The sequence below is a fragment of the Balaenoptera physalus genome (assembly GCF_965194825.1).
Source record: "Balaenoptera physalus genome assembly, chromosome: 12".
Classification (NCBI taxonomy): domain Eukaryota; kingdom Metazoa; phylum Chordata; class Mammalia; order Artiodactyla; family Balaenopteridae; genus Balaenoptera; species Balaenoptera physalus.
This window is the reverse complement of record NC_138897.1, coordinates 66543753-66569652: the sequence shown is the minus strand read 5'-3', so window position 1 is coordinate 66569652 and position 25900 is coordinate 66543753. Positions and strand designations below refer to the sequence as shown.

The window sequence follows — 25900 nt, the reverse complement described above, 5'->3', positions numbered from 1 at the left end:
GCCAGAAATCTGGAAATCTTCACAGGTTCCTCCCTTTGCTTCTCATGCCCCGCGAGCGGGAAGTGAGCAGTCGTGTTGGCGTTGGCGTCATTTGAGTGTGTTTCCATCTTCTGTAGCCCCGACACGCCACCCTGTTCAGAAGGGCATCCCTGCCACTCCTCACCTGCTCCGCTGCACTCCCTGCCGCCGGACGCACCTCTTGTCCTGCTTCTGGGTGGCCTTTCTGAAAGAACGCATCTCAAAATGTAACTCTCTTCACCCCTGCCTTGTCTCCTGTACCCTAGGGTACGTTCCGGAGGTGCAGTGGCTCCGCCGACTTTTCCATCGGTTCCCTCTCTGAGCCATCGTAAACTCATCCCATTTTCTGAAGGTGTGGCACCTCTCCTGTCACTCCTGCCTTTGCATATGCTGTCTGAGTGCGGTTTTCCCTTAGCCTCGTAAGCACGTGTTGGTTGCTCCACCCACGGCTCCTGTCATTCCCTGGAAAGCCTTTCGTTGCAGCTGGCGCCTCTGCCCCCGCCCCCAGAAGCGTTTGCCTCTGATGCTAATCTCAGGAGCAGCAGCTGCCTCTCATTCACGTAGGAACCCTCACCACCGGTGTCGCTCCCTGGCTCCTAGTAGGTACTCAGCACCCGTTTGTTAAGGGTAATTGAGTCAGATAAACTCTGAGGGTGAACTTTAAAACTTGCCGTAGAGCCTCAGCGTAGGTGGTGGATGGCGGTGACCCATGGGCTGTGGCCCCAGGGCTTGTACCACCTCTCTGTCAATTAAGTCATGGCTGCAGGGGGAAAAACTTTTGGGAGTAGAGCTGAAAGTGTGGAAGGAATAAAAATAACTTTATTTACACTTAAGTGGACTTTAATATATTTTGCAAGATAGTAAATAAGGATCTTTTCTAATGCTGTGTAGAGGGTTTTTTTTTTTCTTTTCTGTGTAAGCAAGGAGGTTTTAATTCTCAGCTTTTCCATATGTCATTGGAGCACAGTGGCAATACTATAATCCTAAAAATCAGATAATTTTTATGATGTATTTAGCTTAAAATGCATTGTGAGAATTTATCTTCCTACTATTTCTTTTTAGTTTTTTTATTATTGAAATTAGCATGGTATTATAGAATCCCGGGGTTCTTAAATGTTATCTCCTCCAACTATTACGTAATACTTTAATATCTAGACTTAACAGATGTTTACATCTCTGAGCACAGAACAACTGATGGAAAAAGAAGCATTATCAGTAATATACATAAACTACTGAATTTGTATGGATAATTTGTAATTTTTAATACTTGTCTAAATGCTTTATGTAGTATCTTTCATTGTTTTTTTTTTTTCAGTAATTATTTTTATACTTTCACTTTCTTTTTCCCAAATAAAACAATAAAAGGACCAGAGATGAAGAAGTCCCAGAGGATGCACAGATCAGGCCAGAGGATGTTCCTGCAGACCCCACTGTTAGTAATTCCAGTGTCAAACTGGAAGGTGCGCCGGACCCGGACATCGGTGCTGAAAGCCCTAGGAAGCCTCCAGGGGACAGCTCGTTACCTTGTCCTCTGTCCTCAGAGCCTCATCAGGAGGCAGCTAGTAACGAGGATGATAAAAAGCCCGGCACCGGCAGGTCTGCCTGTCGGTTGGAGGTGGGCTCCAGTGCGCAGGACTCAGCCCCCCTGGATCAGGAGCTGTACAACTCCTTCCACTTCTGGAGGACTCCTCTTCCCGAAATAGATCCAGATGTGGAGCTGGAGCAGGGCTCTGGGAACAAACTCGGCCCCGAGGGGCTGGAGGGAATGCCTGAGGCCACCTCCCCGGCTTCTGCAAACATCACCATGGCCACCAGAAAGGAACTGGAAGAGATGATAGAAAACCTGGAGCCACACATTGACGATCCCGACGTGAAAGGTATGGGAGTCAGTTCTTTGTTCTGATAAAAAATGTTATTTTCTGAATTTTTTCCCCAGAAAAATTGCCTTTTAAAAATCTATTTTGACCATTGTCATCATGTATTCTTGTCTGGATAAATGTGATTAGTCTGAATTTCAGGAAATAAATTCCAGCTGAGCCCGTCACTGTGTTCCTCAGTGTAGCAGGTACAGATGTGTTGGTTCACAAATCGCTCTCTGACTTGTTCACACTCACTCACTGTTTTTACAATTTTAACCCTAGAGTCCTGCCTTAACTCTTCTGCTCTGGATCTCATTAACCTTTTTATAAACAGCAGATGCAGTGCTGTGTTTTACAGAAAGGCTGTAGTCTGTTAGCAGTGGACAAAGATACATATCTTCCTATGGAACGTGGTGTTTTAAGAGCTGTGGGCGTTTGCGAGGGTCCTGCTGGTGTCTTTGTTTCTCAGTTTGGACCTTGTTCCATTGGGTTACACGTGTGTCACCTAGATTCTGCCATTGTGAACGGCAGCCTTGAAGGTTGTTGTGTGTAAAAATAACAAGTTGCTCTCACTCAGTGGAATAGGAGTGTGGGAATGAGGTCCCAGGCCACCCCACTCTGCCTGCTGGGGCCAGGGGGTGGTTTACGGTCTGGGGCCAGGAACCTGATGCCAGCGACATCAGAGCTCCTACTGATGACGCTAACCAGTGACATCTGAAATGTTACCATAAAACAAAAAACAATTTTGAAAAATCCCCAAACTGCAAGTCTTCAGATCCTTTATCACTTTGTGGGTTTTTTTTTTCCTTGTTCATTCTAGAAGCTAAAATTTCTAAACTGTCAGTTTGCTCACTGTTAGCAAAACACCTGTTTTTAAAGCAGACAAAGCGAAACCTTCAGTGTCCTTCTAAAACACACAAAACCTTGTTGTGTTTAAACTTGGAAAATTTCATCCGTGGAGGTGATATTAGCAGTTATCTTTATTTGGCTTTAACGTATCATGATTTTTAAAGATTTCCTATGGTCATTTTATACTTGGAGAAAAACTAAATGATTTGTTTGATTAAAGGCAAATTCATATCCTTGATGGTTGAAAGTTACTTTAATTTAACTGGCAGTCGCCTTTTCCAGAATGCTGTGAATAGTATCGGGCGCCGTGAGCCTCTGAGTCTGTGTCTGCAATTTATGCTCGCTCTTCGTGGACCAGTAGTTCATTCCTCCTCCTTGTGAGTGTTTTCCATAGAATGTCCTATTTTCTATCCCTCGTGGTGGATTATTTTCCCTGAAAACCTCACAGCTTTACTGCTCTCGCGAGTTCCTCAATTGTGGCTCCTGCCCTTGATTTTTACCCCCTTGAGCCCAGAATTCTGCATTTTATGACAACCTGGTGACGTAGCAAATACTGAGGTTTGGTTTTGTTTGACAAATTAGAATCTTCATCAGAATCTTGCCTTTGCCCCCTCCCTTCCACCCCAGATGAGGAGGATGGAGACAGAATTACACCTCAGATGTGCACATCTTGGGGTGGTCAGCTCTTGATAAATGTTGTCTTTACAGGTTTCTGCTTTTTGTTGAAATAAATTTTATTATCATTTGTCAACTTAAGTTTTATTCAGTTGATCAAACTTCAGTAACCCTCGTGTTTTGTTTTTTGTACGCTCCTTACCTTTATGGAAAAAAGATTCCTAACTGGCCTTTGGCCCGTTCTGGGAGCTCTCCCTGTACACACCTGCTAGTCAGTTCTCTGACACGTGGACACCTACTAAATATTAACGGAAATATTGAATAAGCTACTTTAAATTCTTTTTTTTTTAACAAATAAGCTAAAAGTAATATGTATAGTTTGCTTTTTTAAAAACCCTACATGGACACATATGAGTGTCAGGATATGACTTTGTGTTTCAGAAGGTGACTAACACTGTTTGACTTAAAATTTACAGGCTGCAATTGAGATTTTAGTAGCAATACTATATTATGATTTAATCAGTTCTCTTTCTAATTCAGCTCCTACACCTGTTACAATTTAAATTTGTCATGTTGTTCTTTCTGTCCATAATGTTGATACTTTCTTAACATATTCATTGATTGACTGATTCATCCAGCATCACTTATCGAGCACCTATTATGTGCCAGCTACTCTTCCAGGCAGTGAATATATACCAGCAGCAGACCAGACAGAAATCCCAGCCTCAGAGAGCACAGAGGGTGACACACTTCGTGTGTCAGATGTTCTGCAGCAAAACATCGGTGGGCAGGGTTGGGGGCGGGAGGGCTTCGGCTGCAGAATTCCTGAGCATCTGAGGGCATATTGAACCCGTGTTAATTGTAGTAACTATTACTGACTTTTCATACTATTAGAAGGTGTTTTGGGTTTTTAAAGGGTGTACCTTAACTGTGGGTGCTTTTTTTTTTCTAATCTGTGGTTGTGGGCAGTCTGTCAGAGAAGGTCTACCTTTTTGAAAGGCAGAATTAACCCCAATTGGAAACTAAGTTCTGGCCAGGAACTCAACTATTTCTGTCGCATGTGTGTATTCTTGACTGGGGGCGGGGGAACGTCAGGGCAAGGTGGACCCTCAGAGTCAAGTTTCTGCTTTCATGAGCCACTGGGTCCCTTGTTCTTTTCCATGCTGTTTGGTGGGAATGTCATGGGGAACAAGAGCAAGAGTTGGGATTTTTTTCCTCTGAGGCAGCCTTTGCTTCACAGTCTTACCAGTTTAACGCTTACCTTCTTTGAAGCATTGATAGATTAATTTTTTTTTTCTTTGTGGGTCTCTAATCAAAAAACTTAAGTGTTTCCGGGAACTAGAATGAGATGTTCCTGTCAGAAAAAGAAAGCCCTTTCTCAGCTGTGGAACAGAAGTAGATCTTACGTGGAAGGACAGAAAGGGAGGTAGTAAAATGGGAAGAAGGTGTAAGAGAGCCCCTTTTCCAAACTCCCTGGCGTGTGGCATCACCAGGCTGATTCAGGATTGAGCCACGGCTGAATAGTGACCGGTGCCGGTTTGATTGGCCGTGGCCAGTTCACAGACTGCAGAGGGGAGCTGGCCAGGCCAGCAAGTGCAGAGCTCTCTCCAGTTTCGTTAGGGCCGGTGGAATAACTGGGTCCACTGGGCAGTTGTGGTCCGAAAAATCATATTGTTTATTGATTGTAAGCAAGAAATTGTTAGGAACTTGTGACTAACCTCCAGGACGGTGTGCGAGAGTCAGAGATGGAAAGGGTGAGCTCAGCCAGACCAGCGTTTCAGGGGGGGCAGGAAATTCCAGGTTCCAGGCTGTCCCCGATTCTGAGCGCGAGTCACCAGGGGCCGCGTGGGCTCTGATCCTGGGGTTTCCGCCCGCATGGTGAGGAAAACGCAGACGTGGCGAAGGCCTGTGCTTCAGTTTCCTTCCGCTGGCCGTGGTGAGCCATCCGCTGAGTCTCAGGCAAGCCTGGGTTCTCCGGGGCCGCGGGCTCCCCGTGAGTCGGCATGAGGTCGTCCTCGTGACCTTTGTACCGGTCTTTTGAAGGAGGTAACCTCAGTGTAACTCACTGAAACTTTTGCGAACGTACAAACCTAAAGGTAGAGAGTAACATAGACGAGGAGTAGGCTGTCGTTTGCTCAGGCTGGTGGCCTGTGCGAGGCGTGTTCCGTGAAAGGCTTCCCAGGAACGGGTCACCATGCATGAGGGAGCCCACCCTCACACCCCCCGCCTGCATCTGTGGGGGCAGAAAGCATGTTCCGGCCCGTTGGCCTCCTTTCGTTCTGTTGTGATTTCATTGTGGAAACTTGGAGGATTCTAAAAGGGGAGCTGAAGTGAGTAAAGGATTAGTACAAATTGCAGCTGAAATTCCCAAAAGAATGAGGATGCTTTCCGTGAGTAACTTTTCATGATTAGACACCTTCAATTTAATCTATTCAGTTAGGTCATCATCCTGTATGTTTCTTGTGTCTCTCTTGCTGGGTACCTTGTATACTTAACTAGAATTTTATAAATGCTATAGCATAGTAATAGGTGATCTTAATAAAATGCTGATTGCTTTTTAATAATCTTTAAATAGAGTGGGAACACACTTTCTAATCTTTGTACTAAATAAATCTGCAGGTAAACTTTATAAATTCCTATATTTTGAGCATCCAGGTGGATTGTTACTTGAAGTAATGCTAAACAATTTCTTTTTGCTAAATTCCTCATTTATTTCGGGGGGAAGGAAGAATGCTTTATCTTCACTTTGAATGACTTTTATAAAGAAGATGTAACTCAAAACGTAGACAGTGCCATTTGCCAGACTTCAGGGCTGCTGCTTGGTTATCTGTCATTTTGGTTTCCTGCAAGCGAGACAGTGCTTGTTTGGGACAAGTCACTAATTTCACTTTCAAAAAGAATTAGAGAAAAGTAAAATAAACCGGAATGAGATATGAGATGTTTAAATGTAACTGCCACAGAAATCTTTGTAATTCCCATTGTTTTATGTTGGCAGGGTCTGTGTGACTGCTCTCCTGCTAAGATAGCTTAGTAAGTAAGCCTCGCCAGTCCCGCTCATGCGTTCCCGAAACATAGTTCACTGACCCTGAATTTGACTAGATAGCATCTCTCTTTTCATACTAACGCAGAATAATGTACAGTAGTGGGTAAACATTTTTAATCTCATGAAAGCATATTAGTTTTCTACTTTTTCCCTCGGAGAACTAATGATTGACCACAGTAGAGGTTTTTTCCAGCTTTTCGATGGCAGTGTCCCAAAAGCACTGCGTCTCATTGATCCCATAACCCTGCGCAGGGAGAGCCCAGGCACCCGCGGCCCTGCGCTCACAGGCCTGTCGTTCCGCCCACAGCGCAGGTGGACGTGCTGGCCGCCGCCCTGCGCGCCTCCAGCCTGGACGCCTGCGACGAGGTCAGCGAGGCCACCCGGAGGGCCCCGCACGATGAGCTCCCTGGCTGCAGACTTGACCACGGCACCTCCGGGCCTTTGACGAGCGAGGCCGTCGAGGTGAGGGCTCCGCAGGGCGTGCACAGTGAGCCGGGTGGACCCGGAGCCGTTCGCGGGGCAGCCGTGGTGCTTGTCACGGCCCAGTTACCATGTCCTGTCTGTCGCTGGTTTTCTCTGTCTCCCTTCTGCATAAAGTAAAAGTCATCGTCACCACGTCCTGTCTCTGTGAGATGAGTGTCATGTCCAGAGCTTGGAGTTAATAGTCAGCCCCGGGACTGTCTACATGACCACTCCGCAGCTTCAGTGTGGGTGTGGCTCACTGCAGTGAAATAATCTTACTGGAGACAAAGCCCTTTATCAAGAGTAATTAACTCTTCCCTTTTCTTTTTGGAGGGGTGCTTTGTTTCTGATGGGACCATTTCACTGCAGCGAGCAGCGCAGTATTCTGAGCGGAAGATCGGGACTTGAGGCCGCGTTGCGGGATTATCTGGACCCTGGAGTGTGCGGGTGGGTACTGTGACCAGCCCGCCTGCCTGTGTCCTGCACCGTCCTCCCCGAACCCCCCGACCCCCCACCAAGCCAGCACCACGCGGTGTCCGTAGTTCTCATCCCTTGTGTGTGTCGGCGGGAGAAGGAACACATGCTGGTGGCCAGAGGCAGGTGGTCTCAGGGCAGAGCGGCCTGGACGCTGAGCTCAGGGAGGGGGGCCTCATGCGCATGGGGGCACGGGGGTCCCAGGGCCCCGGTGGATTCCTGGCTTGTTTTCTGTCGGATGACACCGGTATACTTGGAAATCTTGCGTAAAACCAGGGCTTCAGAATGAAACCCTGACCACTTAGCATCATCGGAGATTTCAGTACTTTATCTGAGTTTTAGAAGGTGTTTTGTTTTCATTTTGGGGTTGGCGGGGGCTGTTAAAAAACTATTGGGTCGGCCAGAAAGTTGGTTCGGGTTTTCCTATAACATTGCATGACAAACCCGAATGAACTTTTTGGCCAGCCCAATATATTTGTGAAATTAGAAATAGCCAGGAATAGAAATAGTAGAAGAAAAACTGTGTATGACATACCATACAACAGTTGCCTGAAGCACCCTCTAAATACTGTTTTATTGATAGCTAATTTTAGATATTGGGACCTTTTCAAAATTACTTCTAAATTTACTTTTTAATTACATTTGTTCTGGAATTTGTTTTCATACATTTAGCAACCTATTCTCAAAGTTTGATTTAAGGCAGGGGAATTCTTATGAGGTCTTAGGTCTGTTTATAAACATTTAAAAGCATGAAGAATTTGTACGTATTCTTATCTTTTGGTGGCCTTGAAAGGTGAGTAACTTAGTAAGATAGTTTAAATGAAGGGAACTCACAGACCGGACAGTTCTTTAAGTGACTGTTCTCTCCCGACAGAATATGGAGTCTGCCCTTCGCTATATTCATGATGATTCAGACTCGGGCACCAGTGGTGGTTTTAGCCCCGATGAGGAAAGGAGAGCTAAAGTGCAGGTAGGTGACCCAAAACTCTTTACTTCGTGTGGGTGTTGTTAAGTCCACTTTTAAACCCATTTCTCACCAAATTTGGCCCTTCTGATAATGTTTTGAAAATGAGGGCTAATATATCATACTTCTGATAAGAAAATTCAAGCAGTCGAGTAAAATATAAGCAGAAATCTTTCTCTTTTCACACCCGTGACCCCCTTCCCCTCCAGGGTGACCGCGACCATGGGTCCTCTTGTATTTCCTCAGCGCGCCTAGGCGGACGCGCGCCAGCGCGTCGGCGTGCACCTTTGTCTTTCAAAGACAGATAGAGCCAGGCCGTCACGCCTGGGTCTTCATGCCTGAGTTGCCAAGGATTGTAAGGTAGAGCTTGACTTCAGAGAGGAGAACGTGGAAGTACGGCCCAGAGCCGCTGTAAAGTGCTGTCGGCTGGCAGGGTGACTCGAATCAGAGGCTTTACATGTGGGGTCGTTGGAATGTGGTGATGCCTGCCTTTCTTTTTTCTTTTTTAAAGAGTCGTGTCTTGGAGCTCTTTGCACAGGAGCACAGACTCCCCCCCACCCCGCCCCCCCACCCCCAGCACAGCACCCACGTGGCCCCGCGTGAGCATGGCTGGGATGGGCGTTCAGGTGTAGGTGTGCTGTGATATTACAAGTAAAGCCACGTTCATTGTGATCATGCCTGTGCTTTGCTTCTGGGACTGTCTGTGCATTATTATAAGTAGATTGCCTAGATCAAAGGGAGTGAGTCCTTTATTTCTGTTTGTTCTATTTCTTAAAAATGGAGTTGGTATTCATAGTGTTCTTTTTTTTGTTTTTGTTTTTTTTTTTCCTTAGCCCTGTAAAACCTCCCCCCTTTATTTAATTTTTTTTTTTTTTTTTTTTTTTTTTTTTGCTGTGTTGGGTCTTTGCTTCCGCGTGAGGGCCCTCCCCAGTTGTGGCAAGCGGGGGCCACTCCCCATCACGGTGCGCGGGCCTCTCACTATCCCGGCCTCTCCCGCCGCGGAGCACAGGCTCCAGACGCGCAGGCTCAGCTGTCGTGGCTCACGGGCCCAGTCGCTCCGCGGCATGTGGGATCCTCCCAGACCAGGGCTCGAACCCACGTCCCCCGCACCGGCAGGCAGACTCCCAACCACTGCGCCACCAGGGAAGCCCCATAGTGTTTTAAAACATGCTTTTTCAAGCCAGTGCATACAGATTGTCTCATTCCTTTAATGAATTTCCATTTTAATTTATTTTTAAAAAATAGATAATACGTTTACAAAGTTCAGAATTCAGCTTCCTTCTCAGCTTTTCTCCTCCAGCACCCATTTTGCTTTTCCCCCAAAGCAGCCAGTTTTACCTTTATTTTGTAGCTCCTTCCAAAGCTATATTTCACATACATAAGCAAGATCGTAGATATGTTCTTCTTGTCCTCGCATTTATACAAGTGGTTAGAGGTATGTACACTTTAAGTTTCTATAGATAATTGCTAAATTTCCATCTAAAGGCGGTTGTTGTTGTCGTTTTAAGATCCTTGTTGGTGACAGTGCAGAAGAGGGCCTGCTTAGCCTCATCCGCTAGCTTAGCCTCATTCAGTAGGTTACCCCAGACTCTGCAATCTCTGCCAACACTGAAAGGTGCTGAGCTTATTTTTAATGTATCTCTTAAATTTAGTAAGCAGCTCTCATCATCCTCTAAGCTGTTTTCTGTTTTAAGATCTTGTTTGTTGTTTTCCTCCTTGAAGCTGCTTTTATTCATTTATACATGTATCTCCCTTGGCGTGTTTTCTTATCTCTTTTCAGTTATTGGAAACCTGAAACTTGGAGATTGGTTTTTCACTACTATATGAGGTGCAAGTGTGCCTAATTTACAAAGTCTGCACTCTCTCTTGGTTAGGACGTTGTGCCCCAGGCCCTGCTGGATCAGTATCTCTCCATGACCGACCCCTCCCGGGCGCAGACAGTGGACACCGAGATCGCCAAGCACTGCGCCTACAGCCTGCCGGGCGTGGCACTGACGCTGGGCCGGCAGAACTGGCACTGCCTGCGCGAGACCTACGAGACGCTGGCCTCCGACATGCAGGTGCGGGGGCCCTGTCCACGTTCCCTCGCGTGCAGAGAGCTTGCCGGTGACACCAGAGCGCTCCCCCGTGGGTCCAGGCTCCTCCCTCCACCTGAGCAGCCTGCCTTCCTTTTTGTCTGAAGTGCTAGAATTAGCTTCCCGTTTGACCTGCTGAGGTTCCTAACTCAAAGGTGCTGTTGTCTAAAGTTCACGTGCAGATTGATTCTTGAGAATATAGGGTTTCATTTTACCCCAGAAACAGTGTTATAAATGCTTCCTCCCTGATATTTTTCAACCTTCGCAGAACTGCAGTTGTGTTGGCGCTGCCGAGGTCTGGGCCCGGCGGGCAGCACGGTGTGGGTGGGAGAAGGTTGATGGGTGTGTGCGTGCCTGTTTGTGCACACGTGTGCTCACCACCACCACCCATTTGAGAAACAAGAAATGGGAAACGTTGACCCCCGGTCGTTTGTGGCTTTTTGTGGCTGTTTTCCCAGGCTTTGCCGACTTCATCCCCCCGCCCTTGGGTCTGGCTTCCATACACCCAAGTCCCTCTTCCTTCAGCGACCTTCCTCTCTCAGTTATTTGAAGGCACCTGCTGAGACTAATTTATACTGAGTTGTGAATGGTTATCCCTCGGTGTCTCAGTTGGCTCGGCAACTTGGAAGTCGAGCGTCCCCTTGGGAACATAGTTTAAGTCCCTCCTCCGACCTCTGGGGAAGCTGATCCCTGCTCAGCCCTCAGGGGTGGAACTGGGCATGGGACACATGGCCGATGACCAGCGAGTGTTTCACCCTCTGTATGAGCGGCTTTCCACCTTTATTCTGTGGACTCTCGGGGCTGCTGGTGAGGGGGAAGGCTCTGGATGGGCAGGGCTTATCCGAACATCCTGCCTTCTTCCATTTGATACATTGAACATGGGTACAGCATTTTATCTCAAGAACAGGTTCTTGTGTTTGGGGGTGGGGATAAAGCCTTTGTTCTGAACAGCTTCTCAGCAGGTAAAGTTTTAAACTAAATAACAAAGTAAAATTTTTTAAATTAAGGTCACATGAAGAAAAAGATGTTTTTGACATAAAGTTTCCTGTAAATGGAGCGCATTTCTGTTCCGGTGTTCTTTTCCAGGGCTGCCCGCAAGAGATTTTCCCAATCTTGTATCTCTTTAATTGCCAGTTCTTTAAAACGAGTTTTGTGGTTGTTTTTAATCCAGGGTAGTCTGTGCAGAGTCAGGAGGGGCACAGTGCAGGGCAGGCACACCAGCCAGCCTTCGATCCGTGTGGGACGCCAGGAAATTGGGCATCCAGTGCTCCGAGAGCTACACAGGCTTCACCCGCCAGTGATCTCCAAGCATTTTTTTCCTTCCTAAGTGAAAGGGGGATAATATATACTATGCAGGGATTTTGCATTTTTCTGCCAGTTTTTGATAGAAAGTAGGCATTTAAAACTTGGTATCTATTATTACTATTTTATTCTGATTTAACTTGAGATTAATAACATTCAGATATAATAAATTAACCTTCATGCATTGTGCAAAAGTTAAAGTACCAAGACTTTGTGATCAGCTTACTCACGCAGTTGTCTTTATTTCTGCAGTGGAAAGTTCGAAGGACCTTAGCCTTCTCCATCCACGAACTTGCAGTCATCCTTGGAGATCAGTTGACAGCTGCAGATCTGGTTCCAATTTTTAATGGATTTTTAAAAGACCTCGATGAAGTCAGGATAGGTGTCCTTAAACACTTGCATGATTTTCTGAAGGTAATTGTTAAGTTCTTTTGTATAAAAACACACTAAAATTCTACTGTAGAGTTAAAGTTTTGACTTTATGCTGCCATCAAGATAGGTTTCTGTATGTTCTATGTAACAAATGTAGCCATGAGTTTGATGGTACCATGTGGTTAAAAAATAGTCCCATTCTGATCAATTTTGCTAGTGTCACTTCAGTGTTTAATTTAAAAATCACGCTAAATTTCATTTTTAGATGACATTAGATCATGGTTACAAACATTTGTACCTTTTTTCTCATAATTACTGAACTAACATGTAGCAAATTCCATGGACATTAGGCCTTCTGTGGTGCGTCCTCACCCTCTGATGTGGATCTCTGGTCTCTGACAGGAGCAGCGCTGACTTTACAAATTGTTTAGTCCCGGAGAACTATTGTAGTCGTAAAGTTTGAGGTGCAGAAGTATCATAATTGAAATTGCTCTAATTGTCCCGATAATGTCCCCTCGACTCAGAATCCAGTGGGGAATTGCACATAGAATTTAAATATCACGTCTCTTTTGTCCTCTTAAATCTAGGACAGTTTCCCTGACTTTTCACCTGTAATGTCATGGACCTTTTTGAAGGGGCCAAGCCAGTGGTTTTGCAGAATGCCCCCCAATTTGAAATTGCCTGAGCGCTGTCACACAGTTAGATTCAGGTTAAACAGGTGTTGTCTGCCAGGAGTATTACCTCTCTACCTAGGTCCCTGGGTGTTTTTCTGAATGGGTTGCGTCAGGGGTAAAACGATGTTGGCTCTTGGGTCCCTGGTGATGCTGAGTCCGGTCCCTTGGCCGTGGGTCAGCTCACTTTTCCATCGAGGTTATTGACTCCTCGGTGGGCGATTCTTTCAAACTCTGAACAGCTCTTTGCCTGAGTCCTTCACCCAGTGCTTTTGCATTTCTGCATCTGTACCCGGTTCTTGCCTGAATCACTTGTTACTGTGTGAGTTGTAAAATACTAATTTTCTGTTCTTTTTAATTCCTTCTGTGTTTACTAGTTACTATCTCCTGTAAAGATAACCTTTCCCTTCTCTTTCTCTGCCTTTTTGGAAGTTTTTTTTTTAGTATCAGTGTGGACTCTAGAATTACTTTTTTATTCTGTGTAATGTAATCTATTTCTGTCGTTTGGTTTTTGTCGTTTGTTTTTTAACATCTTTATTGGAGTATAAAGTATTGCTTTACAATGGTGTGTTAGTTTCCTCTTTATAACAAAGTGAATCAGTTATACATATACATATGTCCCCATATCTCTTCCCTCTTGCATCTCCCTCCCTCCCACCCTCCCTATCTCACCCCTCTAGGTGGTCACCAAGCACCGAGCTGATCTCCCTGTGCTATGCGGCTGCTTCCCACTAGCTATCTATTTTACATTTGGTAGTGTATATATGTCCATGCCACTCTCTCACTTTGTCCCAGCTTACCCTTCCCCCTCCCTTTATCCTCAAGTCCATTCTCTAGTAGGTCTGCATCTTTATTCCCGTCTTGGCCCTAGGTTCTTCTGATCACTTTTTTTTTTTTTTTTAGATTCCATATATATGTGTTAGCATACAGTATTTGTTTTTCTCTTTCTGACTTACTTCACTCTGTATGACAATCTCTAGGTCCATCCACCTCACTACAAATAACTCAGTTACGTTCCTTTTTATGGCTGAGTAATAGTCCATTGTATATAGGTGCCACATCTTCTTTATCCATTCATCTGTTGATGGACACTTAGGTTGCTTTCATGTCCTGGCTCTTGTAAAAAGAGCTGCAGTGAACATTTTGGTACATGACTCTTTTTGAATTATGGTTTTCTCAGGGTATATGCCCAGTAGTGGGATTGCTGGGTCGTATGGTAGTTCTATTTTTAGTTTTTTAAGGAACCTCCATACTGTTCTCCATAGTGGCTGTATCAATTTACATTCCCACCAACAGTGCAAGAGGGTTCCCTTTTCTCCACATCCTCTCCAGCATTTATCGTTTGTAGATTTTAGGATGGTGGCCATTCTGACCAGTGTGAGATGATATCTCATTGTAGTTTTTTTTTTTTATACATTTATTTATTTATTTATATTTATTTTTGGCTGTGTTGGGTCTTCACTTCTGTGCAAGGGCTTTCTCCAGTTGCGGCGAGCGGGGGCCACTCTTCATCGCGGTGTGCGGGCCTCTCACTGTCGTGGCCTCTCCCGTTGCGGAGCACAGACTCCAGATGTGCAGGCTCAGTAGTTGTGGCTCACGGGCCTAGCCGCTCCACGGCATGTGGGATCTTCCCGGACCGGGGCACGAGCCCATGTCCCCTGCATTGGCGGGCGGATTCCTAACCACTGTGCCACCAGGGAAACCCCTCATTGTAGTTTTGATTTGCATTTCTCTAATGATTAATGATGTTGAGCATTCTTTCATGTGTTTGTTGGCAATCTGTACATCTTATTTGGAGAAATGTCTTTTTAGGTCCTCTGCCCATTTTTGGATTGGGTTGTTTGTTTTTTTTGATATTGAGCTGCATGAGTTGCTTGTGTGTTTTGGAGATTAATCCTTTGTCAGTTGCTTCATTTGCAAATATTTTCTCCCATTCTGAGGATTGTCTTTTCGCCTGTTTATGGTTTCCTTTGCTGTGCAGAAGCTTTTAAGTTTCATTAGGTCCCATTTGTTTATTTTTGTTTTTATTTCCATTTCTCTAGGAGGTGGGTCAGAAAGAATCTTGCTGTGAAGTATGTCATAGAGTGTTCTGCCTATGTTTTCCTCTAAGAGTTTGATGGTGTCTGGCCTTACATTTAGGTCTTTAATCCATTTTGAGTTTATTTTTGTGTATGGTGTTAGAGAGTGTTCTAATTTCATTCTTTTACATGTAGCTGTCCAGTTTTCCCAGCAGCACTTACTGAAGAGGCCGTCTTTTCCCCACTGTATATTCTTGCCTCCTTTATCAAAGATAAGGTGACCACATGTGCATGGGTTCATCTCTGGGCTTTCTATCCTGTTCCATTGATTTGTATATCTGTTTTTGTGCCAGTACCCTACAGTCTTGATTACTGTAGCTTTGTAATATAGTCTGAAGTCAGGGAGCCTGATTCCTCCAGCTCCGTTTTTCTTTCTCAAGATTGCTTTGGCTATTCGGGGTCTTTTGTGTTTCTGTACAAATTGTCAAATTTTTTGTTCTACTCCTGTGAAAAATGCCGTTGGTAGTTTGATAGGGATTGCATTGAATCTGTGCATTGCTTTGGGTAGTAGAGTCATTTTCACAATGTTGATTCTTCCAATCCAAGAACATGGTATATCTCTCCATCTGTTGGTATCATCTTTAATTTCTTTCATCAGTGTCTTATAGTTTTCTGCATACAGGTCTTTTGTCTCCTTAGGTAGGTTTATTCCTAGATATTTTATTCTTTTTGTTGCAGTGGTAAATGGGAGTGTTCTCTTAATTTCACTTTCAGATTTTTCATCATTAGTGTATAGGAATGCAAGATATTTCTGTGCATTACTTTTGTATCCTGCTACTTTACCAAATTCATTGATTAGCTCTAGTAGTTTTCTGGTAGCATCTTTAGGATTCTCTATGTATAGTATCATGTCATCTGCAAACAGTGACAGCTTTACTTCTTCTTTTCCAATTTGGATTTCTTTTATTTCTATTTCTTCTCTGATTGCTGTGGCTAAAACTTCCAAAACTATGTTGAATAATAGTGGTGAGAGTGGGCAACCTTGTCTTGTTCCTGATCTTAGTGGAAATGGTTTCAGTTTTTCACCATTGAGGACAATGTTGGCTGTGGGTTTGTCATATATGGCCTTTATTATGTTGAGGAAAGTTCCCTCTATGCCTACTTTCTGGAGGGTTTTTATCATAAATGGGTGTTGAATTTTGTCATAAGCTTTCTCTGCATCTATTGAGATGATCATATGGTTTTTCTCCTTCAATTTGTTGATATGGTGTATCACATTGATTGATTTGAGTATATTGAAGAATCCTTGCATTCCTGGGATAAACCCCACTTGATCATAGTGTATGATCCTTTTAATGTGCTGTTGGATTGTGTTTGCTAGTATTTTGTTGAGGATTTTTGCATCTATGTTCATCAGTAATATTGGCCTGTAGTTTTCTTTCTTTGTGACATCTTTGTCTGGTTTTGGTATCAGGGTGATGATGGCCTCGCAGAATGAGTTTGGGAGTGTTCCTCCCTCTGCTATATTTTGGAAGAGTTTGAGAAGGAAAGGTGTTAGCTGTTCTCTAAATGTTTGATAGAATTCGCCTGTGAAGCCATCTGGTCCTGGGCTTTTGTTTGTTGGAAGATTTTTAATCACAGTTTCAATTTCAGTGCTTGTGATTGGTCTGTTCATATTTTCTATTTCTTCCTGGTTCAGTCTTGGAAGGTTGTGCATTTCTAAGAATGTGTCCATTTCTTCCAGGTTGTCCATTTTATTGTCAGAGTGTTGCTTGTAGTAATCTCTCATGATCCTTTGTATTTCTGCAGTGTCAGTTTTTACTTCTCCTTTTTCATTTCTAATTCTATTGATTTGAGTCTTCTCCCTATTTTTCTTGATGAGTCTAGCTAAAGGTTTATCAATTTTGTTTATCTTCTCAAAGAACCAGCTTTTAGTTTTATGGATCTTTGCTATCGTTTCCTTCATTTCTTTTTCATTTATTTCTCATCTCGTCTTTATGATTTCTTTCCTTCTGCTAACTTGGGGTTTTTTTGTTCTTCTTTCTCTAATTGCTTTAGGTGTAAGGTTAGGTTGTTTATTTGAGATGTTTCTTGTTTCTTAAGGTAGGCTTGTATAGCTATAAACTTCCCTCTTAGAACTGCTTTTGCTGCATCCCATAGGTTTTGGGTCGTTGTGTTTTCATTGTCATTTGTTTCTAGGTATTTTTTTTGATTTCCTCTTTGATTTCTTCAGTGATCTCTTGGTTATTAAGTAGTGTGTTGTTTAGCCTCCATGTGTTTGTATTTCTTACAGATTTTTTTCCTGTAATTGATATCTAGTCTCATAGCGTTGTGGTCGGAAAAGATATTTGATATGATTTCAATTTTCTTAACTTTACCAAGGCTTGATTTGTGACCCAAGATGTGATCTGTCCTGGAGAATGTTCCATGAGCACTTGAGAAGAATGTGTATTCTGTTGTTTTGGGATGGAATGTCCTATAAATATCAATTAAGTCCATCTTGTTTAATGTATCATTTAAAGCTTGTGTTTCCTGATGTATTTTCATTTTGGATGATCTGTCCATTGGTGAAAGTGGGGTGTTAAAGTCCCCTACTATGATTGTGTTACTGTCAATTTCCCCCTTTATGGCTGTTAGTATTTGCCTTATGTATTGAGGTGCTCCTACATTGGGTGCATAAATATTTACAATTGTTATATCTTCTTCTTGGATTGATCCCTTGATCATTATGTAGTGTCCTTCTTTGTCTCTTGTAATAGTCTTTGTTTTAAAGTCTATTTTGCCTGATATGAGAATTGCTACTCCAGCTTTCTTTTGATTTCCATTTGCATGGAATATCTTTTTCCATCCCCTCACTTTCAGTCTGCATGTGTCCCTAGGCCTGAAGTAGGTCTCTTATAGACAGCACATATATTGGTCTTGTTTTTGTATCCATTCAGTGAGCTTGCGTCTTTTGGTTGGACATTTAATCCATTTACATTTAAGGTAGTTATCTATACGTATGTTCCTATTACCATTTTCTTAATTGTTTTGGGTTTATTATTGTAGGTCTTTTCCTTCTCTTGTGTTTCCCGCCTAGAGAAGTTCCTTTAGCATTTGTTGTAAAGCTGGTTTGGTGGTGCTGAATCCTCTTAGCTTTTGCTTGTCTGTAAAGCTGTTAATTTCTCCGTCAAATCTGAATGAGATCCTTGCTGGGTAGAGTAATCTTGGTTGTAGGTTGTTCTCTTTCATCACTTGAAATATGTCCTGCCACTCCCTTCTGGCTTGCAGAGTTTCTGCTGAAAGATCAGCTGTTAACCTTATGGGGATTCCCTTATGTTTTACTTGTTGTTTTTCCCTTGCTGCTTTTAATATTTGTTCTTTGTATTTAATTTTTGATAGTTTGATTAATATGTGTCTTGGCGTGTTTCTCCTTGGATTTATCCTATATGGGACTCTCTGTGCTTCCTGGACTTGATTAACTACTATTTCCTTTCCCATATTAGGGAAGTTTTCAACTATAATCTCTTCAAATATTTTCTCAGTCCCTTTCTTTTTCTCTTCTTCTTCTGGGACCCACCCCTGTAATTCGAATGTTGGTGCGTTTAATGTTTTCCCAGAGGTCTCTAAGACTGTCCTCAATTCTTTTCATTCTTTTTTCTTTATTCTGCTCTGCAGTAGTTATTTCCACTATTTTATCTTCCAGGGCACTTATCTGTTCTTCTGCCTCAGTTATTCTGCTGTTGATCCCTTCTAGAGAATTTTTGATTTCATTTATTGTGTTGTTCATCTCTGTTTGCTCTTCAGTTCTTCTAGGTCCTTGTTAAATGTTTCTTGTATTTTCTCCATTCTATTTCCAAGATTTTGGATCATCTTTACTGTCATTATTCTGAATTCTTTTTCAGGTAGACTGCCTATTTCCTCCTCATTTGTTAAGTCTGGTGAGTTTTTGCCTTGCTCCTTCATCTGCTGTGTGTTTCTCTGTCTTCTCCTTTTGCTTAACTTACTGTGTTTGGGGTCTCCTTTTCACAGGCTGCAGGTTCGTAGTTTCCATTGTTTTTGGTGTCTGTCCCCAGTGGCTAAGGTTGGGTCAGTGGGTTGTGTAGGCTTCCTGGTGGAGGGGACTAGTGCCTGTGTTCTGGTGGATGAGGCTGGATCTTGTCTTTCTGCTGGGCACGTCCACGTCTGGTGGTGTGTTTTGGGGTGTCTGTGGCCTTGTTATGATTTTAGGCAGCCTCTGTGCTAATGGATGGGGTTGTGTTCCTGTCTTGCTAGTTGTTTGGCATAGGGTGTCCTGCACTGTAGCTTGCTGGTCGTTAAGTCGAGCTGGGTCTTGGCATTGAGATGGAGATCTCTGGGAGATTTTCACCGTTTGATATTACGTGGAGCTGGGAGGTCTCTTGTGGACTAGCGTCCTGAAGTTGGCTCTCCCACCTCAGAGGCACAGCCCTGACGCCTGGCTGGAGCACCAAGAGCCTGTCCTCCACACGGCTCAGAATAAAAGGGAGAAAAAATAGAAAGAAAGAAAGAAAGAGGATAAAATAAAATAAAATAAAGTTATTAAAATAAAAAATAAAAATAAGAAAAAAATTTTTTTTAAGTAATAAAAGAAAAAATGGACAGACAGAACCCTAGGACAAATGGTAAAAGCAAAGCTATACAGACAAAATGACACACAGAAGCATACACATACACACTCACAAAAAGAGAAAAAGGAAAAAATATATATATATTGTTGCTCCCAAAGTCCACCCCCTCAATTTCGGATGATTCGTTGTCTATTCAGGTATTCCACAGATGCAGGTACATCAAGTTGATTGTGGAGATTTAATCCACTGCTCCTGAGGCTGCTGGGAGAAATTTCCCTTTCTCTTCTTTGTTCTCACAGCTCCCGGGTTTCAGCTTTGGATTTGGATCTGCCTCTGTGTGTAGGTCACCTGAGGGCGTCTGTTCTTCGCTCAGAGAGGACAGGGTTAAAGGAGCAGCTGATTCGCGGGCTCTGGCTCACTCAGTCCGGGGGGAGGGAGGGGTACAGATGCGGGGTGAGCCTGCGGCGGCAGAGGCCAGCGTGACGTTGCACCAGCCTGAGGCATGCTGTGCGTTCTCCCGGGGAAGTTGTCCCTGGATCACGGAACCCTGGCAGGGGCGGGCTGCACAGGCTTCCGGGAGGGGAGGTGTGGATAGTGACCTGTGCTTGCACACAGGCTTCTTGGTGGCAGCAGCAGCAGCCTTAGCGTCTCATGCCCGTCTCTGGGGTCTGCGCTGATAACCATGGCTCGCGCCCGTCTCTGGAGCTCCTTTAAGCGGCGCTCTGAATCCCCTCTCCTTGCGCACCAGGAAACAAAGAGGCGAGGAAAAGTCTCTTGCCTCTTCGGCAGCTCCAGACTTTCTCCCGGACTCCCTCCCGGCTAGCTGTGGCGCACTAGCCCCCTTCAGGCTGTGTTCACGCAGCCAACCCCAGTTCTCTCCCTGGGATCCGACCAAAGCCCGAGCCTGGCGGGTGAGCAGACAAGCCTCTCGGGCTGGTGAGTGCTGGTCGGCAGTGATCCTCTGTGCAGGAATCTCTCCGCTTTGCCCTCCGCACCCCTTTTGCTGCGCTCTCCTCCGTGGCTCTGAAGCTCCCCCCTCCGCCCCCCGCAGTCTCCGCCCGCGAAGGGGCTTCCTAGTGTGTGGAAACCTTTCCTCCTTCACAGCTCCCTCCCACTGGTGCAGGTCACATCCCTATTCTTTTGTCTCTGTATTTTCTTTTGCCCTACCCAGGTACGTGGGGAGTTTCTTGCCTTTTGGGAGGTCTGAGGTCTTCTGCCAGCATTCAGTAGGTGTTCTGTAGGAGTTGTTTCACACATAGATGTATTTCTGATGTATTTGTGGGGAGGAAGGTGATCTCCGCGTCTTACTCTTCCACTGTCTTGAAGCTCCTCCTCTCGTTTGTTTTGACCATCAAATCTGGTGAATAAGAGCCCCTTAAGCCACCTCCTGTGTCCTTTTGATCAGCCCCCTCTCTTGCAGGCACATCTTACTTTCAGGCCCACCTTCTCCTTTCTCTCCAGCCAGGAGTCAGGATCTCTCCAAGGAGCCCTGGTCTTTTCTGGTGGAGAGCTGGGATTTAGAAGCCAAGATCCAGGCACTAGACACGCTCATTGCTCCCAGACGTCGTTTCTTTTAGGCTTTTTCAGGGGACAGGAGCTAGGAGGGATTTTTTGGGGGGTTTTAAAAAATTATTTAGTTCATATTGCATCTTTACTTCCAATCCAGTACCATTTCCTCTCCTTTCTTCACATTTTTTTTCTTTTCTATTGTGGTAAAAACTCTGGTTTCAAAAACGTTAAATTATTTAGTCATTTGCTCAATTCTACGTTTTAGAACTACTCCAACATCAAATCAACCAAGTAATGGTCAAGATTTCCTTCAGCACTTTCTGTCATTAGAACATGTTCCATGAAGATATATGGTCAGAATACTGAGTTTAAAGTTAGACTTTTTCTGTGTGACTCTTATCTGTTTGATGTAGTTAAATTTATTTGCTTCTATTTTTATCAACTTTTAGTGTTTTCCCCTTTGTTGACTATAAACCTACTTTTAAATATTTATAGAACGGTTATTGGGATCAATTTATTTTTTTCACTCAAACATTTATTGAGCACCTACTGTGTGCCATCACAGTGCTGTCCACTGGGCTCACACTATGCGTAGGTGCATAATCCCTGTCTTCAAAGGGTCTGTGACAACAAGGATGTCACAGGAGTGTTCTAGTAAAGCTTTGCCCGGGGACAGTGGACAGTAGAGGCCACTCACTGGCTCCAGAAGCATATATTTCAAAAGGGGAGAATGACTCTTGAAGATCAACGGGATTATCAGGGAAAATGGACTTAATACCAATTTTTAAAACAAATGTACTTACTACATCTGTTCTCCTTCAGAAGAACTAACCATGTGATTTAGAGTCATTTTTTTTAAGCAGTCTGGTAAAGGAAATAATGTCTCTACCATGTCCTAGTGAATATTTTTATTTGTTTCTTCAGCTTCTTCATATTGACAAAAGAAGAGAATATCTTTATCAACTTCAGGAGTTTTTGGTGACAGACAATAGTAGAAATTGGCGCTTTCGAGCTGAACTGGCTGAGTAAGTTCTCATACTTGATCGGACTGTGTTTCGGGGGTGGGGGTGTTGCTTCATCTTTACCTTTCCTGGATTTCTTCATTACTTTGTGTGGGTCCAAGTTTCTGCGTGGTATCCTGTTCCTTTAACACTGCCTGTAACACAGGTCTTGCTGGCAGTGAATTTTCTCAGCTCTTTTTTGTAAGACCATGTCACCTTCACTTTTTTTTGATTGTGGTAAAATACACATAACCACTTTTGCTGCTGGTGCAGTGTCCCCCCGTCTAGTTGTAGAACATTTCATCCTCCCAGAAGGACACCGCACGCCCATAAGCAGCGGCCCCGCAGCCATCAGTCCGCTGTCTCCGTGCGTGTTCGCTTTTCTGAGCGTTTGCTCCAGACGCGCCGCGTAACCCCCGGCCTCTGTGCGCGGCTCCCTCCCCAGCACAGTGTTGTCGGGGTCCATCCGTGTGGCAGCTGTGTCAGAACTGCGTTACTTGTGATGAGGGAATAATACTCTGGTGTGAACATACCACCTTTTAACCCATTCATCTGGGTGGTTTCTGCCTTCTGGTTGATGTGAGTAGTGCTGCTGTGAGCATTGATGTACTGATGCAAGTTTTTTGAGGTGGATTTGCTGGGTCATCCGCTAATTCTGTTTAACTTGTTGAGGACCTGCATGACTGTGTCCACAATGGCTGCAGCGTTTTACGTTCCCGCCAGCAGTGGATGAGGGTTCCCATTTCCCCACATCCTCCCTGGCACTTGCTGTTTTCCTTTTTTTTTTTTCTTTCTAATTGTAGCCAGTATTACAGTGGGTGTAAAGTAGCATCTCACTTTGGTCTTGATGTGCATTTCTTTAATGTTTAGTGATGTCCAGCACCGTTTCTTGTGCTGTTGGCCATTTGTATATATTCTCTGGAGAAATGTCTATTCAAGTCCATTGCATATTTTTTAATCGGGCTGTTTGTCTTAAATTGGGTTGCTGAATTGTAAGAGTTCTTTATTAAATATTCTGGATTCTGGACTTTACCTGCATTTTCAAAAGATATCTTTGCTGGGTGTGGAGTTTGGGGCTGAGTTTCTTTCGGTGCATGACAGGATAACTGCCCTGAGTTCTGTCTTGCCTGGCCTCCTCTGCAGCTGGTGTGGACGGCTGAGCCCGTCCAGGCAGCAGGTGCTGGGTTGGGTGGTGGTGTCTCCGTATGACCTTCTGTGCCCTCTGCACTTCATTTCGTCCAGCCGTGGGCTGCCGTTGCCTTTTGCTGATGGTGCGAGCTGCGGCTGGGGGCCTCCTCTTCCCATGCTCTGCGCCCCCTCTGCGCCTTCGCCCCTGCATCCCTTCGCTCCTTGCGCCCCTGTATCCCTTCACCCCTTGCGCCCCTGTATCCCTTCACCCCTTCTGCCCCTGCATCCCTTCATCCTTCCGCCCCTGTATCCCTTCGCCTCTCCACCCCTGTATCCCTTCGCCTCTCCGCCCCTGTATCCCTTCGCCTCTCCGCCCCTGTATCCCTTCACCCCTTGCGCCCCTGTATCCCTTCACCTCTTCCGCCCCTGTATCCCTTCGCCTCTCTGCCCCTGTATCCCTTCGCTTCTCCGCCCCTGTGCTCCCCACGCCCCTCCGCCCCTGTGCCTCGGCATCCCTTTAAGCCTCTGCCCCCCTCCTACCCCCCAACCCCCGCGCATGCGCCCCTCCTTCCCTGCTTTCATCCGACCGTGCTCCCCTGTGCCCCTCCATCCTCCCAGCCCTGGGCTGTGGTTGCCACGTGGTGGAGGCCGCTGGGTGCTGGGCGAGGGGGGCCCTCTGCCCCTTGGTTCGGCCTCGGTCTCGGGGAGGCCTGTGTGCTGGGCCCCCCAGAGGCCCCACCCGCCCCGGGGCTCGTGTCTCTGCCCTGGGCCCGTGCTCGGTCAGGGCAGTGCTTCCCACCCCTCCCCGGCAGGACGAGACTCGCGCTTGGCTCCGAGGCTTTGCGGCCCCACGCTGGGAACAGGCTTTCCTGTCCCCTGTCCCCGGCTGCAGCCTGGCCTTGCCTGGGCGGGGGGATGGACAGGCTTTGCTGCCCCTCCACGGGCCGCAGGAGGCTTTTGCTCCTTGAGAGGCATCTGCGGGGCGTCTCTCGGGGGATCCACGTGCCCTCGTGCGGGGCGGCTCATCGCTGGTTGTCTGTGTCGTCCACCTCCTGCCGATGGCACACATAACCCACCGCAGACACATAGCCCGGGAGGTGGGAGTCTCAGCGTGTCTGTGGTCCTCCTGGGAGGGTGTCGCTGCGTCCTCCACTCAGGCTGCTGGGGGACGCCCTGGTCCCCGGTTCTCGGCCACTTGGTGGGAGCAGGCGCAAGAGGGGCCTCCCTGTGTCCCCCACCCCTGGTACCGGAGCCTCCCTGAGAAGCTGCCTGGAGCCTGACGGGTACACGGCGGCTGCCTGAGGCTGCTGTGTGGACGGGAGTTTCCCAGCAGGTCCTCAGCGGGCACCGCGGGACCGTGTCCCGTGTCCCCATGCAGCCAGCCAGGACGCGCTTTGCTCTGTGTCCGTCGCCGTGGATACAGTTCCGCAGTGTTTGTGTCCTGAACGTGTGTGTTGTTTAGATGCAGATCCAGACACACAGCGTCCAGGCCAGTCGCTGGTCTCTGCATGTGTTCCTTTCACAGACACGACCCCGGTGATTCACGCTTCAGATGAGCAACCTATTTTCATTTGTCGTGTTTATTGTTGAATTGTAACTGTATTTTTATTTTTATAATTCACTTTGTAGACAGCTGATCTTACTTCTAGACTTATACAGCCCCAGAGACATTTATGACTATTTACGCCCCATTGCCCTGAATCTGTGTGCAGATAAAGTTTCTTCTGTGCGTTGGATTTCCTACAAGTTGGTACGTGTTCAAGTTCTTACAGCCTTAGCCCAGCACACGTTTGGTGAGAACACCAGGCAGAGGTGTGGCTCACCGGCGCATGCCCCCCTAGGTCGGCGAGATGGTGCGGAAGCTGCACCGGGCTGCGCCGCCCACCTTCGGGGTGGACCTCATCCGCGAACTGGTGGAGAGCTTCGGCCGCTGTCCCCGGTGGTCCGGGCGGCAGGCCTTCGTCTTTGTCTGCCAGGTGAGTGCGGCTGCGCCGGCTGCCTGCCTCCTTGGGCCCCTTGCCCCCCCCACACCCTCGCTCTCATCCTTGAGGGCAGAGCTTCGCCATCTGGCTCATCGTTCCCCGCTCCGTCCCCCGAGCTCCCGGAAGCGGCGCTGCCCCGGCCATCGGTCCACGGAGCTTGCGGGTCTGCGGCTGTGAACGTAACTGTGATGCCAGGCCTCCGTGGGGCAGGTCACAGCTGTGTGTCTCTGCGGGGACTTAACTGTATCCCTTTGTTTTGAGCTCCTGAGTGCCTGGAATATTGTTTTTAAAAGCTGTAACTGAAACCTGAGGCACTTGAGTTGTTTCTAAAAGGTTTTGCGAGCTGGTATTACTTACGGCCTGGTCGACTGAGCCGGCAGATTGAAGCAGGTCTTTCTGTCCCCAGACCGTCATTGAAGATGAATGCCTGCCCATGGACCAGTTCGCTGTGCATCTGATGCCACACCTGCTCACCTTGGCAAACGATAGGGTTCCGAATGTCCGCGTGCTCCTCGCGAAGACACTGCGACAAACTCTGCTAGAAAAAGGTAGGCAGGTGACCCACGAGGAGAAGGGTAGGTGGTGGGGACACGGGACAGGTGGGCGCCCGAGCGGAAGGGTTGGGGTCGTAGGAATGGTCTGGTCCGAGAATGTGCTGCGACTTGTTAGTGGTGGTTCCTGTCCAGAAAGGACACAAGACGATTAAGGGGCGAGGAGAGTGATGTTGAATTTTCACTGTTCTGTTCTAGATGAATTTTTCTTTATAATTTAAAACTTAGTAGTTTGGAAAGTTGGAAATTCAGTGAGGACTATGTGACTAATACTGCCTTTGGTTCGCCCCACGTGAACGTCTGTCGCTGCCATCGGGACGGGAGGCGTGTTTGAGTTTCCTTCTGCGTTTCATTCATTAGGCAGAAGACGTGCCCCTTAGTGTTTGCTTTGCTGCAAATTGTGAGCACCTCAAGATTCAGGTTGTTTTACTTATTGTAA

At 46.0% G+C, this 25900-nt stretch overlaps 1 protein-coding gene across 8 annotated transcripts in view; it reads left to right on the top strand.

Moving 5' to 3' along the window:
• The window catches only part of PPP4R1 (protein phosphatase 4 regulatory subunit 1), a 69654-nt gene that overhangs the window by 41847 nt on the left and 1907 nt on the right, over positions 1–25900 (top strand). For 7 of the 8 annotated variants that reach the window (XM_082418654.1, XM_082418652.1, XM_082418653.1 and 4 more), the window contains 9 exons: positions 1384–1895; positions 6692–6846; positions 8195–8290; positions 10159–10344; positions 11914–12075; positions 21724–21824; positions 24558–24678; positions 24770–24904; positions 25317–25458. In XM_082418654.1, the coding sequence (XP_082274780.1) occupies positions 1384–1895; positions 6692–6846; positions 8195–8290; positions 10159–10344; positions 11914–12075; positions 21724–21824; positions 24558–24678; positions 24770–24904; positions 25317–25458 (1610 nt within the window). The remainder of the gene's footprint in view (positions 1–1383; positions 1896–6691; positions 6847–8194; positions 8291–10158; positions 10345–11913; positions 12076–21723; positions 21825–24557; positions 24679–24769; positions 24905–25316; positions 25459–25900) is intronic. The other variant, XM_082418655.1, reaches the window with a different exon arrangement.